Source organism: Pristiophorus japonicus, chromosome 1, assembly GCF_044704955.1.
Source record: "Pristiophorus japonicus isolate sPriJap1 chromosome 1, sPriJap1.hap1, whole genome shotgun sequence".
NCBI lineage: Eukaryota > Metazoa > Chordata > Chondrichthyes > Pristiophoridae > Pristiophorus > Pristiophorus japonicus.
In genome coordinates, this window is record NC_091977.1 from 500,551,452 (window position 1) to 500,567,634 (window position 16,183).

Here is a 16,183-nt window from a genome sequence, read left to right on the forward strand (position 1 = left end):
TTAGGTGAAGCCTAGCTTGATTTTCAAAGCAGATAGGTTGTGGAAAGAAGTCTGAAGCAGTTAAAAAGGTCCGGGGAAGGAATGAGGTAAGAGTGAGATACAGTGCAGCATCTATTGACGAGGGTGAAGACATTGTGTTGGCAGCTTCAGAGGAGGAGAGGAAAGTTCAGAGCAGCAATGACCAGAGTTAAACCAATAAGAAACAAATCGATGGAGGGAGAGTTTGGAGGCTAAAGTGAAAAAAGATTCAGTCAACCAGCCTTTTTTGATGTTCTGTTATGGAGAACAAAACAGGTTTTAGAAGAGGTGCAGGAAAGGATAAATGAAGAAATGGCATCTGAAAGGCAGCTGAGATATTCATATCAGAATTCTCTGATCACAGTTTGAGAGATTACATTTAGTTTTGAAAGAGCCACCACTGATTGCCATCTAGGAAGTTAGCCAAGAACTGATCAATCAAGCATCTGAGTGGGAACTAGGTTCATAGGATAGATGGGTTAGAAGGGGAGCAAGGTATTGAGTAAATGCTATATTCGATAAGAAGTGGGCCTCTCGCCTCTCTCTGCAAGGTGCTATAGTTCATTTCATAGAGGCCAGCTCAATACTGGAAGTAATCCAAGAGTGGATAACCTGTCTGTATTTTCAGACATAGAAAGAAAACAGCTGTTAATGCCATGCCCGGACAGTTTTTAAGCTATATTCTCTCCCTCAAAGGAGTCGAAGCCTAGGGTTGTCACTTGTCCAGTTTTGTACCTGACAGTGCAGCTTTTGACAGTCTGCTGAGCATTGTACTATTATGGCAGGTAATGGGGCTGCCACTATAATTAGAATCAGTTCTTTACCACCAGGATTAGAAATTTGTTGCAACAGACACCTCTTGGCTCAGACTCACTGGAAGATGAGTTTGACTCCTGCTGTAGCAGTGCGACATTCCTATTTCCCCACACCAGATGCAATCTGACTGAGATTGGCAATTAGCACGGAATTGTCGGCAGGTGTGTGCTGTGAATCACATCACCGGCAATTGGCTGAGGCAGCCAAATTCATTTCACGGTGGAGCCTTTCAGGAGAAACGATGAGAGAGAGAGAAAATTAAACCTGAGAGTGAAAGAGACAGACAGCGAGAAAAATTGACAGCAAATAAGAGCGACGCCCACAGACTGAGACACAGAGACAGATAACTTTCATCCATCTGAGCTGGATTAAACAGCAAATCCCAGAGGTAAACAGACAACGTGCTAATGCTGGTGTGACTCTTTTAAGTCTCTCTGTGAACAAATTGAGATTGATATAGATTTGTTTAGATCTGATTAGCATCCGAGTGGATTTGAATTGAGTAAAACATGTCATAGTGCAAAACTATGGGAACAGCTGTTGTCTAAGAGCACAACTAAACTACTGTTGTATGTTCGACACAGTCTGGCATTGCCTCCAGTGCTTTTCATCAGCAAGCATTTGTTCCCAACAAAAAAGGAGGAAAATTCTCTATTTTCAGCAGAAGAAACAAGAGGATTAAAAAAAATCTTTCTGAAAAAGATTTGGATTTACTAAAAGTACGCACTTGAAATATCAGAGGGAATGTCAGTGTAATTAGGGCTTCTTAGTGATATTGTTTGCCATGAATAACTTGATAGATATACATACATAATACATGAATTTATACATGGCTGATTCAAGCCAAGCTCTCTTACTCCCCCTCCCCATCCTGAAGGTGTTGTCCCTTTGCTGGGCTAGCATTAATTCACCTCGATCAAGTAGTATTATTCAAGGCTGGCCCTGGACAGTCACCCAGACATCCTAGAAATTCAAAGCTCAAAACCCACCACAGCAATTTGTAAATGTTGCACTCAATTAAACTGCTAATTTGTGGGCTGGTATCAGAAAAAAATGATCACAGAAGCTGCTGGATTGTAATAAAAACCTACGTCGTTCAGTCATGCCCTTCAGTGAAGGGACAGGAAGCCCGGGTAGGTCAGTGGGAACTGAGGTAATGGGCGAGCGGGACTTGGCTTGGGACAGAGTACAGGTACATGAGTTTTGAACAAGTTGGAGTTTATGAGGGTGGGGGATGGGAAGAGTAGACAAAAGCGTGGGGAATGTTTTCAGCAGCAGTGGGAGGGAGGTGCAGGGCAGTGATGTGGAGGCGAAAGTAAGCGGCCTTGGTGATGGATAAGGTGCGGAGTTTGAAGCTCAGCTCTGGATTTAACAGGTCAAGGATTTTCACAATTTGGTTCAGCTTGAGGCAGGTGGCTGTGGGCCAAAAATGAGGCTCCAGTTGGAAGAGATTTTGACATCCACAGCCTGATGGCAGACAGGGAAGTAGTGGCGAGGTATGGGTGGGTCTCTTTAGCATATATGCGGGGAGCCTAAGTGTTTCTTACTGGTAAGCAATAGAATCACCACTTTTTTTTTTAAAAACCAGTGTCAAGTAACATTCTTTAAATTATCTACCAAAATAGTCAGATTTCTGCCATGACCATTGCACAAAATCCATAATTCACCCAGTGTATCTTTCCATGTTATTTACCAAACCAAACTCTGCTTTCTCCACCAACATACCTGTGCTAACCAGCGTGCTGTTATTATATAGTGTTCCCAGATGTGGTCCAGACAGCGACAGGAAGGTATGCAGCTTACTGAGGTAACATCGAAATCTTGGCCGAGTCAGCACGGAGCGAATGATGATGTTGCCCAGTGAGTGGCCAATGAAACTGCATGGAAACACAGCAGATGAATGAAAATCTCTCAGAATACATTGGGTGTCAGCTCCACTCTCTGCAGTCAAAGATAAATATATGTTGCCAACATTTAACATGGAGAATAAGCAATTCCAAAGACAAATATCAAGGTCCGTGGACATCACAAAGCATGTCAGCATAGCTGAAAATTATATTGAGAAATGGAGATAAAAGGCCAAGGGCCACAGATAAAGTGCGTCTCAGTCTGCTTTACCATATAAAACCTATTTTTATATTTTTATTATGTTGCCACCAGTTAGCGACTGAGTTCTGAGTGGGATGATTGATACATTACTTTCCTTTAAGAAATTAAGTGGATGAGGTAGAGCTCCTAGGAGGGTAGACTCTATCAGTGGTATCCAAACTATGTCAGCAAGCCATACATGGCCCATGAGCGTTTGCAGTTCAGCCCATGATACACAGGCAACTTACTTCTATGAGGGTAGATTTTTTTTTTCCAAGAAGCAGCAAGCATTGGAAAATTGGGCCAGTAGGCCTTCGGCAAATGTGCAGTGATTTTCCAATGCTCTCATTTATGTCGAGTGTGAGCTTCATTACCCACCTCAAATTAATGGCAATGCAATCAAGCTTGATTTATGGCTTTTAGAATTGGAGGTTTCAACAGGATTAAAGAGAAGTGTGATCAGCTAGGCAGCTCTTAAAAGGGTAATATCTCTGTTTACTTTGTCCTTTTTCCTTATGCTTGCTGTGGGGTTTTTATTAGTGGAATTTTTTGGATACTATTTATTACTACAGTTTTTATTTCCATCACGTTGAGCTGTTTCCTTTCTGTCCCAAAGAAGTATTCCTTTATTGTTGGGTTCAGTCATCAGAAAGTGGGCCTTCCATGACACACTGACAGCACAACTGGAAGGGATGCAACAAATAAAATAGGGTACGTGAAAACCTCTCCAATTCTACCTCTCACAAAAGCAGGCTGAATCACAAAGCAATTAAGCACATACTGCAGAGTCCCATGGTGGGCTGCAAGTCAAAGTAAAATTAATGATGACGTTTTGCTTGCTCCCGCAATACAGTATCGCATGGCTGTAGTGGAACTAGATGAAAGGTTGAGAGAAATCTCCTTGCACAAAGAGTTGTTGGAGAATGGAATGCTTTGCCACAGGGAATAGTTGACGCAGAGACCACTGCATCTTTTCAGGGAACATTGGTTAGGTATTTGAAACAGAGCAAGATGCAGGCTGTGGGGAGAAATCACGGCTGGGGGATGAGTTTAGGATCGCTCTCACAAAAAAAAACCATCATATGACCCAAATGGCCTCCAAATGTGCTCTAATCTTCCGACGGTTCCATGGCAGATCAACAGGCATCTGAACTGAATTGATTACATTTCCCATTATGCAACCCTTGAAACACCTAACCAACAATGCTGGGAGGCAATTGTCTCCACACGCTCCAAGTCAGCCGAGAGACAATCACACAACTCGACCATATGCTACGCCATCTGCAGCCAACCTGGCAGTGCCGTCAATGGCACTGCAGGGCTCAATATTTTTGGCTCCAGCTCATTTCAGCCAAGCACTGCACTGTCGGCTAATGTGCTGACAATCAACAAGTGAGTGAAGCATCAGATCAGTGAAAATCACGGCACTTTTATCTCCTTTCTCGATGAAAAGAAAAAAAGATGCATGTCACTGCTAGCCAATATCACTGCACTGCTGTCCAGCAGGTTCCTACTCCTTTTTTTGTCAATGTGACTTGTTCGCCCTACCTCCTCCCTCGCTGATTTTCCATGATGCGGTGTAGCTGGGTTGGTGCTTGTGAACTTCTGTGAAAGACACAGGACGCTATGTGGTGTTTTGCTGTGGGTCAGAGACAATGCTGGCAAGCCACTTTTCCAAGCCTAGCATAACAGAAAAGGGGAAAATGCCAGCTTCCTGACACAAGTTCTAGCAGAGTTCACGCTGTAAGCTCCTGCATGCGATGCTTGCGTACGTCTGTGTGGAAATTTCAGCTTTGCAGAGCATTAGGGAAAGGTGGGGCATAAGAATTCCCCAGGTCTCAGCTTCCAACATTCTTCTCTTTTGCTCCCCTTCCTATTCATTTCCACACAGGGACGCACATGCTTCTTTTTTTCTTTTTAAAAAAAGGTTGAGCGTTTAAGAGTTGCTAGCCAGCCAGATTTTCTGCATGCCCCATTAGGCCATAAGTACAACTTTGCACTGGGAATTCATGTTAATTATTCAAATGGGCTGATGGTGAAAATGATGGGCAATCAGCTCCGTGAATTTTACACCAGCTCCACTTAAGCAGCACTGAAAAACTGGCCCTCTACTGCTTGCATGCTGGTTTGTTTTGCTTAAATTTTGTAGTCCTGCAGATTTCGAAAGGGCTGTTTTAAGTGCCATTACCTCACTGATGCATAAATGAGAACCGCAAGTTCTGTTAGTGTCCATAGCCTGAGATATATACAAATGAATGGGAATAGGGATAGTAAATTTATATGCAGTTCATGAGAATCTTTGATACTCATTAAGTGGTCCATGGTTACAAACAAATTGGATACTCCCAGTGTCACGGTCGATGGATAGAATATACTTGATGGGCTACATGGCCTTTCCTCATCAAGGGGTGCACTTTCCAGTCCTTTGCGCTCCATATTTTGCCCCGGAGCGGCGGCAATGGTACCGGTGAGGTCTTCTGGGTGGGAGGTCAGCCTCCAGTGCCCCGCGGGGGTTTTCGGGGCTGGTTTTGTGGCGGCACGAGGCAGTACCGCCCGGAAGAGCTGTGCCCCTGATTTCGACACCGACACACCTGTTGACTACCGCCCGATCCATACGCCTCCGAGCACGCCCCACTGTGGCCGCCTGGGAAATCGGGTGGTCAAGCCTATACCAACTGCAAAGAGGTAATTGTTTTTTCTTTCAATTTATTTTGCGATTTATGGTGTGGGCTATGTATTGGCAATGTTTTTGTGGGGGTTTTATAAGGTTTGTTTTTTTTCTCCCCTGGCATCTCTCGGGGCACTCCCGACCCGACTCTTTAGCTTGGATTTTCCCGTGCTAACAGCCTAAGAAAGGTGTCACCTCCCTTAGCGCTGTGCCCCAGACTCAGGGGCCAGCTGCCCAATTTTGACTGAGGCGCAAACTGTTCCTGGGTGCAAACTTTACCGCCCTGCCGCCATTAGCGCCCTGAAATCATCAGAGCCGAAAATCCAGCCCTACGTTTTCAAGAATTGTTACATTTCAATTGTTACATTTGTGTACACTGTAATATGAAGCTTAACATAGCTTCATGTTAAGGCTTTTCTTTGTCTAAAGGTTCTTATGATCTAAAGTATAGATTGACCTTGGTTGATTAGGAGAGCGAAATGGGAGATTTTAATCCTACTTGTCTGTTGGAAACTAAGTGGGTAAGCAGTTAATATCCACTGGGTGACTTATTCACTGATGTCATGTCCAATCTCCCATTGGCATTTTCTACCAGTACTTCTGGACAGGCAGCTAAGACGCCCTCCCACAGGCAGCAGGGTCCTTCTTTAAAAATGCAGATTGGGATCTGATGAAATCATTGGGCATCAGCTATAATTCTAACTCTGACCTGAGCGGGGGAGACGCTGTGGTTTTCGTCCAGGTGCAGGCCTGTCAGAAGAGGATCAGGATGTGAACTCTTTGTTTCTCTGCCTTCCGCCTAACCACTGGTGGCCCTGGTTTCAGCCATCTCGACCCAAGGCTCTGGAATTCCCTCTCTGAACCCCTCCATCTCCCTCTGGTCCTTTAAACCCTCCTTGAAACCCATGTTTTTGACCAAAGTTTTGATCATCCCACCTAACCTTTCCTCTTTGGTTGAGCATCCATGTTTCCCTTAGGCTTCTATGAAGCACCTTGGGATGATTTTCCTATCTCAGAAGTGCCGTACAAATGCAAACTGTTTTTCATAAAGCAATGTCCATAAATTCTAACAAGAATCAGATGATTACTTGTAAAAGATGAATCTTAAAGGCTATGGAATTAATTTAAGTGCGTCATGTGGCACATGGCCTATTTCTGTTCCGTAACATTCTATGGTTCAATTTAATTCTCTCCAGCTAATTGCGATGAAAGTTCTTCAGGAGTTTTCCCATTCCTCTAGCCATAGCAGTCTATGCTCCCTAGTTTTGGTCACTAGCATTTCCACAGCAATGATCAATAGGTATTCTGGAGATTAACTTTCTCACCTTTGAGGATTAGTTAATAATTATGCAGTATTTTCCCTCAGAAGATTTAATAGAGGGTGTGAACTTCACAATGACTTATATTATACTTAGTCTCTAAAGGAAGCAAATGATGGAGTGCATGAACATGAGAATTTTTAGGAACAGGAAAGACTATTAAGGTCAACAAGCCAGGATAGTTTTGATAGCAATCAATCCCAACTAATGACCTTCACATCCTACCCACACGTACCCCCCACCCCAATCCATTCTCACTTCAGAAATACAGTTAATTGCTTTTGGAACCCATTCAAAATGTTGGCATCAATGATTTTTCCTGATAACTGATTCCACAGCTCTATTACGCTTTGAGTAAAGAAGTTCCACCTGATTGCCCTTCTTTCTCATTTTTAATTTATTTCCCTGATACTTGGGTCCTTTGCCATTCATAATCTTGAAAAGTTCGATTAGATCATGTCAGGATCGATTTTCCAACGAAAATAAGCCTTGAAGCCCTCTTCTTGTTTTCTTAACTTAATGGACTGGATTTTCGGCTTTTGAGATTACGGGGCGGTAATGGTGACCCTGATATCGCCTGGAAAAAGTTTGTGCTCTTGTCTGCAAAATTTGGCAAAAAATGAGGTTCCATGATCGGGGGCCCAAAATCAGGCGTTACACAAGGAAGTTTTTGCGCCCCAGTCGAAAATCGCGCCGTTGAAAATGTTTTGTTGTTTTAAGGAACTTAATTGTTGCTCAGTGGCATGAAACATAACGCTGTATATTGTACGGTTTTATTTTGGTGGGGGAGTTTTTGTTACGTTGTTGCAGTAAAATTTATGATTCATCCTTTGCCATTGGTGTCTTGTGTATCAGTCCAACATTCATTGGAGATGTGCCTTCATGGGGGTACATAGCGTGTCCTGTATTAGCTCCATCCCTCCGTTTCCTCCATTTAGGAGAACTGGACCATTATGTGCGCCTTTTGGCCCGGCAATATCTCCACGCTGCCTTCCCCATGGATGGTATGGCTATCCAATGGGGGCCTCGCAAAGCTCCTCTTCGTTGTCCTCCTCCTCCTCCTGAGGTGGCCATGCAATCCACACTGGCAATGCCTGGCCCCTCATGATGGCCAAGTTGAGCAACATGCAGCACACCACAATGAACTCGAATACCTGTTGAGGGGAGTATTAAAGGCTGCCTCCAGAGCGGTCCAGCCATTGGTCTGCATGTAGGAGATGGCATATCTCTGTCAGCACTTCCTTTCTGAAGCGCAGCCTTCTCACAAACTGCTCCTCAGAGAGCTGGAGGTATGAGCGTTAGTGACTGTAAACCCGTGGAGGGGGTAAACCCTCCTCCCCAGACATCTTCAGCCTCTCCTCACCCATAGGTCGACATGGCCAAGAGCCCTTCTTTTAGCTTGACCCCGCCTGGCAATAGCACGGAGCACGATACGAAGTCGAACTAGTAACGCCCCATTAAATTCTCTCACTGAAGTTGTAAGGGCACTGTAATGGCAGATAAAAGTGAAGTTTGCAAGTTGGAGCTTCACACAGCGTGATGTTGCAGTCAATATGACCTGCGATGTAGGAGCCTCATCCCTCCATTTAAATACACTGCCAATACCACCTGCTGCAGCCTGGAAACGGCTGGTTTTTCAGATGTTTCCTGGGGCGGGCATTAAATGAGGCATTAGGGCTGAATTTTGCATCCGGGGTGGTAGTGGAGCATTGCATGACGATTGACGTCATGATCTCAGTGAAACTAGAGGGCGGGCGGTAATTTTTTACGCCACCACAAACCATGAGCTGAATTTGTCGGCTGGGCGATATAAGCTGGATGCCTGCCGTAACGCCGAGAAACACCGCTTACCGTCCCTCCGGGGCACTATCAGAGGCGCAAACAAACCGAAAATTCAGCCCTTAGCTTTTAAATTGCTGTAACTCTACCCTATATTTAATCAATCATGGGAGAGGGAAGACGTGGGTAAAAATATCAGTTGTTAAAAATGTAGTTTGTTCCATTTTTCTTCCTCCTCTCCTAAAGATGTTGATTCACAGGTCCATGGTCATGGCCAACTTTGCAATAAAGTGAGCATTCTGCATGTTTGACTCGGTTTATGTGCATTTTAGCCAGCATCACCAGATCTTGCTGAACCATATCAAGCACCATCAGGCTTAACTCTCCTCTGCCAAAACCATCTACTAGTCCAGGATCGTCCTGGAGAGCAAAGTTATATTAACTTTGCATCTTATATTAACTATCACCCATCTGCTTACACCTCTCTCCCGTCTCTTCTGCCTTCAACTCCCACAAGTACAAGAAGCTCACGGACGTTCTTGTCACTAAGATTGAGACCATTCATTCAGCTGCCTGTGCTGCTTGCCCCCTTATCCTTGCCCATCAAGCCAACCCTCACCCAGACTCGCTCCACCATCAACAGATCTTGCTGGAACATATGAAGTTCCACTGTTGCCCTGACTCTGTGTTTTTCTCCTCTTTCCCATCACGCCCAGTCATCGGGTCCATGAGACTAAACTCCTGCTCCGTTTACCCCATTTACCCCATTGCCCCATTAGCACCTAACTTTTTTTTCCTAGTTTCCATGCTACATGACATTGTAATTGGTCCTCCTCCTCAGATCCCCATCCCTTTTAAAAGTGGCATTATCACCTATCCTTGACCCCTCTGTTCTTGCAAACTACCACCACATCTCCAAACTCTCTTTCCTTTCCATATCCTTGAAGATGTTGTCACCTCCCAAATCCATATCCATCTTTCACTCAACTACATGTTTGAATCGCTCCAATCAGGATTCTGTCACTGCCTTGGGACCAAAACGGCATCCTCCGTGAATGTGACCATGGTGCATTATCCCTCATATTCCTCTGCATCCTTTGACACATTCAACCACTACATCTTCCTTCAGTGCCTTTCAGCTCACTGAGACTGTTTCATGCTTGGCTCCACTCTTACCTATTCAAACTTAGACAGAGCATCTCCAGCAAAAAGCTTCACTTCCCACCCCCACAGTGTTCCCACCCTCACAGTGAGACCCTAATGATACATCCTTGGCCCTGTGCTCTTCCCCATCTGCCTGCTGCCCCTTGGCAGCCTCATCCACAGACATGGGGTCAGCTTCCATATAGATGCTGACGACACCCAGCTCTACCTCTCTACACTACCGGGGTATGGTAGCATAGTGCTTAAATTACTGGACTAGTAATCCAGGGAGGTGTTGCTACAGTTGTACAGGGCCTTGGTGAGGCCACACCTGAGTATTGTGTACAGTTTTGGTCTCCTAACTTGAGGAAGTACATTCTTGCTATTGAGGGAGTGCAGCGAAGGTTCACCAGACTGATTCCCGGGATGGGGGGACTGACATATCAAGAAAGACTGGATCAACTGAGCTTGTATTCACTGGAGTTCAGAAGAATGAGAGGGGATCTCATAGAAATGTTTAAAATTCTGATGGGTTTAGACAGGTTAGATGCAGGAAGAATGTTCCCAATGTTGGGGAAGTCCAGAACCAAGGGTCTAAGGATAAGGGGTAAGCCATTTAGGACCGAGATGAGGAGAAACTTCTTCACCCAGAGAGTGGTGAACCTGTGGAATTCTCTACCACAGAAAGTTGTTGAGGCCAATTCACTAAATATATTCAAAAAGGAGTTAGATGTAGTCCTTACTACTAGGGGGATCAAGGGGTATGGCGAGAAAGCAGGAATGGGGTACTGAAGTTGCATGTTCAGCCATGAACTCATTGAATGGCGGTGCAGGCTCGAAGGGCCGAATGGCCTACTCCTGCACCTATTTTTCTAAGTTAAAATCCCACCACGGCAGCTGTGGAATTTACATTCAGTTAATTAAATAAATTTGGAATTAAAAAGAAAGCTAGTCTCAGTAATGGTGACCATGAAACTACCAGAAGGTCGTTAAAAAAAACCCATCTGGTTCACTAATGTTCTTCAGGGAAGTAAATCTGCCACCCTTACCCGGTCTGGCCTACATGTGACTCCAGACCCACACCAATGTGGTTGACTCTGAACTGCCCTCTGAAATGGCCGAGCAAATCACTATGACAAAGTCAACACTATGGGAGTATCTTCACAAGGACTGCACTGGTTCAAGAAGGTGGCTCACACCATCTTCTCGAGGGCAATTAGGGATGGGCATTAAATGCCGGCCTTGACAGCGACACCCACATCCCAAAAATGAATAAATAACAAAAAAACTTCTCTGACCCCATCCACTGCCCCTGTGTTGACAGCCAGTAATTGAGTGGTCAAGAACAAAGGTGCATTGATACAAGGTTAAATGTAAGAGATTGTGAATAAAGGGCACAATAAATTTCTTCTTATAGAGAGTTGTGAGGATGTGAAATCCATTTCCAGCGTTACTGGTTGAAGCAGAAACTAAGTTAACATATTAGATTGGAAAGGTGGGCAGAGGAAAAGGAGTTGAAAGGATAGAGGAACAGGGTTTAAAATGTGATTATAACTAATTAGCTTGCGTAGTGGGTAAATACCGACAAATGTTGTTTCTGTGTTGTGATTTAATGTATTTCTATATGTATTGGGGATGTGTGTGGTTAATTAAATTCAGCTAGTGATGTTTCATGGGCAACAATGGCCTCTTTGTGACAGTTGATTATCATAAAGACCCATTTGGTTCATTAATGTCCTTTAATGTATTTATCCCGATCTTTTCCCGAAATTAGTCACGGTTTTTATTCCCTACGGTTAGCATTACTGATGGTGGGAGGTGATGGGACACAAATTTGCAGTGGGCAGCAAGTAGAATGAGCATGAACTGGCCCAATGGTCATTCCTCGCCCTTCTTTTCACATGCTCATATGATAGAAATCTACAATCAAACCTTTGTTATGAACTGTTGAAGGGTCCCGTGCCTACTGAAACATTAACCCTCTTTCCAAAGCTGATAGACTTGCTGTTTATGTTCAGCACTTTATTGTTTGATTGTAGATTTCTACCATATGAGCATGTGAAAAGAAGGGGTGAGGAATGACCATTGGGCCCAGAGACATGGACCATGTACAGTCGACACCTCAAGTTGCTGGAGAAATATCACCAACGATGTCTTCGCAAGATCCTACAAATCCCCTGGCGCACCAAAATCAGCGTCCTCGTCCAGGCTAACATCCCCAGCATTGAAGCACTGACCACACTCGATCAGCTCTGCTGGGTAGGCCACATAATTCGCATGCCAGACACGAGACCCCAAAGCAAGTGCTCTACTCGGAGCTCCTTCACAGCAAATGAGCCAAAGGTGGGCAGCGGAATCGCTACAAGCACACCCTCAACGCCTCGCTGATAAAGCGCTCGATCCCCACTGACACCTGGGAGCCCTGGGCCAAAGACCACCCTTAGTGGAGGAAGTGCATCCGAGAGGGCGCTGAGCACCTCGAGTCTCAATGTTGAGAGCCTGCAGAAATCAAGCGCAGACAGTGGAAAGAGCGTGCGGCAAACCAGTCCCACCCACCCCTTCCCTCAATGACTATCTGTCCCACCTGTGACAGAGTCTGTGACTCTCGTATTGGACTGTTCAGCCACCAAAGAACTCACTTCAGGAGTGGAAGCAGTTCCAAGGGACTGCCTATGATGATGACCTTTGTTTCTCTTTCAGATGCTGACTGACCTACTGTGCATTCCCTCTCTTTTTGTTTCTCAAGTTTGATCTGTGTGAGGAATTTTGTATGTATATTTCAAAGAACCTACAGTTTCCCTTTTAAGATTTTTTTTTTTGTTTACTTTCGACAGACTGAGGTAGCAAGGCCAAGGAAGTTCGAATGATCGAAAGATGTTTGACAATCTCAGACGAATAGATTATCCTGTAGCTTTTAATGCTGGATTTTATGGGTTTCTGCATTTTAAAACAATACTCCGGGGAACTGCTCTGACTCTGGCAGTCAAACTTTGCTGTCATGAATTTAAAAAAAAACTTGAACGACTTACTTTGTTCCGATGATGATCAACCTTTCTCTAACTCCCTACATGAACCATAATTCAATAGAAATAACTAGATAAATTGTTCTCAGGATTTTCTTTGCTGGTGTAATGCAGAAAATTTTAGTCTCTACATTGTAAAAATCACAAGATATGGACGAGGAGGCTATTTGACCCATACTTGCTTAGCAATGTAGAAATAACCTACTGTCCCCCAATCAGAACATTTGGATGTTTCTTATATGGTTGCATGGCTTTCACCTCCAACTCCCTACCCAGAAGTCCATCCCTTGATCACTCCCTATGTGAAAACCTTCCTAACGTAGTCTTAAATTCACCTTCTGCCTGTTGAACCTGTACTTCTATCATCCTGCCATGGTTTAGATTGAAATAGTATTCCAGATTTACCTCTTCTATACTGCTAATTATCTTATATACCTCTATTAGGCCATTTCTTAGTCACCTCCTTTCAAAGCTGAGAAATGTACATTTCTCTCCAGTGTTTCCTCATCGGCACATTGAATAGTTAATGATTACTTGTTTGTTATTTTTTTTTTATACATTCATGTCTTTGAACAAATTAATTGAAAAATTATCACTTTCAAATGGTGATGTAATTATAAAACCTTATTTTTGTTGGAAAAAAATAGTCAATGTAAGTTAGCTGATCTTGCTGGCGAAGGTGCTTTGAATCTCGGACTGGCCCTTCGGAAGTTTGTTAAAGGGGAATGGGATGCCATCATTAGGGAATGATCGTTATAGGGAGGGCAATCGGGGGCAACTTGTAGTGGGTCACTCGGGCGTTGGGGAGGTAGGATGAGCGATGGCTGGCAGTGAGCCATAGTTTTAACGTGGAGTTGGGAGGACCACTCCTGCTTCTCCCAGCTCCACATATGGAAAATAACTAAAGTTATACTGTAATTCTGAAACCAATTTATTGTGCTGTTTGTGATGTTCATGTGATCATATTATCCTTGAATGTAGAAGTGGTTAAATAAAGTAGTTATTAGTAATTTATTTAAAAATCCAGTACTTTAAAAAAAAAAACTTACCTTCTTGGCCTGCAGCAGTCCCTTTAAAGATGCCAGTTAGGCTTCAAGCAGATCTGATTTTCCTGAATGCTGTCGGCCCGGCAACCTAATTGTGTACAGGGGCCCTCAGACAGGCGTCGGGCCCCTTATTTGCAGATGCATACGCACGTGCGGGCCGCGAGTGCCTATTATTTTGCCTATACTAATATGGCGGGCAGTACACATCTGGCTCGTAACAAGCATGTGCTTCCCGCTCGTCATGTTGGAGGCTTAAGCGTCTGTTTAGCTCCCAAAAACTGGGCATGCTGCCATTGAATTTCTAGGCTTCTATGTATAAATGTGAAGCATAGAAACATAGAAAATAGGTGCAGGAGTAGGCCATTCGGCCCTTCGAGGCTGCACCACCATTCAATAAGATCATGGCTGATCATTCACCTCAGTACCCCTTTCCTGCTTTCTCTCCATACCCCTTGATACCTTTAGCCATAAGGGCCATATCTAATTCCCTCTTCAATATATGCAATGAACTGGCATCAACAACTCTCTGCGGTAGGGAATCCCACAGGTTAACAACTCTCTGAGTGAAGAAGTTTCTTCTCATCTCAGTCCTAAATGGCTTACCCCTTATCCTTAGACTGTGTCCTCTGGTTCTGGACTTCCCCAACATCGGGAACATTCTTCCTGCATCTAACCTGTCCAGGCCTGTCATAATTTTAGATGTTTCTATGAGATCCCCTCTCATCACTCTAAACTCCAGTGAATACAGGCCCAGTCGACCCAGTCTCTCCTCATATGTCAGTCCTGCCATCCCGGGAATCAGTCTGGTGAACCTTTGCTGCACTCCCTCAATAGCAAGAACGTCTTTTGGAGACCAAAACTGAACACAATATTCCAGGTGAGGCCTCAACAAGGCCCTGTACAACTGCAGTAAGACCTCCCTGCACTTATACTTAAATCCCCTAGCTATGAAGTCCAACATACCATTTGCCTTCTTCACCGCCTGCTGTACCTGAATGTCAACTTTCAATGACTGATGTACCATGACACCAGGTCTCGTTGCACCTCCCCTTTTCCTAATCTGCCACCATTCAGATAATATTCTGCCTTCGTGTTTTTGCCCCCAAAGTGGATAACCTCACACTTATCCACATTATACTTCATCTGCCATGCATTTGCCCATTTACCTAACCTGTTCCAAGTCACCCTGCAGCCTCTTAGCGTCCTCCTCACAGCTCACACCACTACCCAGCTTAGTGTTATCTGCAAACTTGGAGATATTACACTCAATTCCTTCATCTAAATCATTATTGTAAATTGTAAATCACTGGGGTCCCAGCACTGAGCCCTGCTTCACCCCACTAGTCACTGCCTGCTATTCTGAAAAGGATTGTTTATCCCGACTCTCTGTTTCCTGTCTGCCAACCAGTTCTCTATCCACGTCAGTACAATACCCTCAATACCATGTGCTTTAATTTTGCACACCAATCTCTTGTGTGGGACCTTGTCAAAAGCCTTTTGAAAGTCCAAATACACCACAGCTAAGTGGAGCTGAGTCCACGGCCAGATCAGCCATGATCTTGTTGAATGGCGGAGCAGGCTCGAGGGGCTAGATGGCCTACTCCTGTTCCTAATTCTTATGTTCTTATGTTCTTATGTACATCCACTGGTTCTCCCTTGTCCACTCTACTAGTTACATCCTCAAAAAATTCCAGAATATTTGTCAAGTATGATTTCCCTTTCATAAATCCATGCTGACTTGGACCGATCCTGTCACTGCTTTCCAAATGCGCTGCTATTTCATCCTTAATGATTGATTCCAACATTTTCCCCACTAGTGATGTCAGGCTAACCGATCAATAATTACCCGTTTTCTCTCTCCCTCCCTTTTTAAAAAGTGGCATTACATTAGCTACCCTCCAGTCCATAGGAACTGATCCAGAGTCGATAATGATCACCAATGCATCCACTATTTCTAGGGCCACTTCCTAAAGTACACTGGGATGCAGACTATCAGGCCCCGGAGATTTATTGGCCTTCAATCCCATCAATTTCCCGAACACAATTTCCTGCCTAATAACGATTTCCTTCATTACCTCCTTCTCACTAGACCCTCGGTCCCCTAGTATTTCCAGAAGGTTATTTGTGTCTTCCTTCGTGAAAACAGAACCAAAGTATTTGTTTAATTGGTCTGCCATTTCTTTGTTCCCCATTATAAATTCACCTGAATCTGACTGCAAGGGATCTACGTTTGCCTTCACTAATCTTTTTCTCTTCACATATCTATAGAAGCTTTTGCAATCA

At 44.2% G+C, this 16,183-nt stretch overlaps 1 protein-coding gene across 7 annotated transcripts in view; it reads right to left on the reverse strand.

The window, feature by feature from the left end:
• fam135b (family with sequence similarity 135 member B) overlaps positions 1 to 16,183 on the reverse strand; it is a 528,209-nt gene that overhangs the window by 19,650 nt on the left and 492,376 nt on the right. For all 7 annotated transcript variants that reach the window (XM_070895461.1, XM_070895487.1, XM_070895479.1 and 4 more), the window contains one exon: positions 2,560 to 2,711. In XM_070895461.1, coding sequence (XP_070751562.1) covers positions 2,560 to 2,711 — 152 coding nt within the window. The remainder of the gene's footprint in view (positions 1 to 2,559; positions 2,712 to 16,183) is intronic.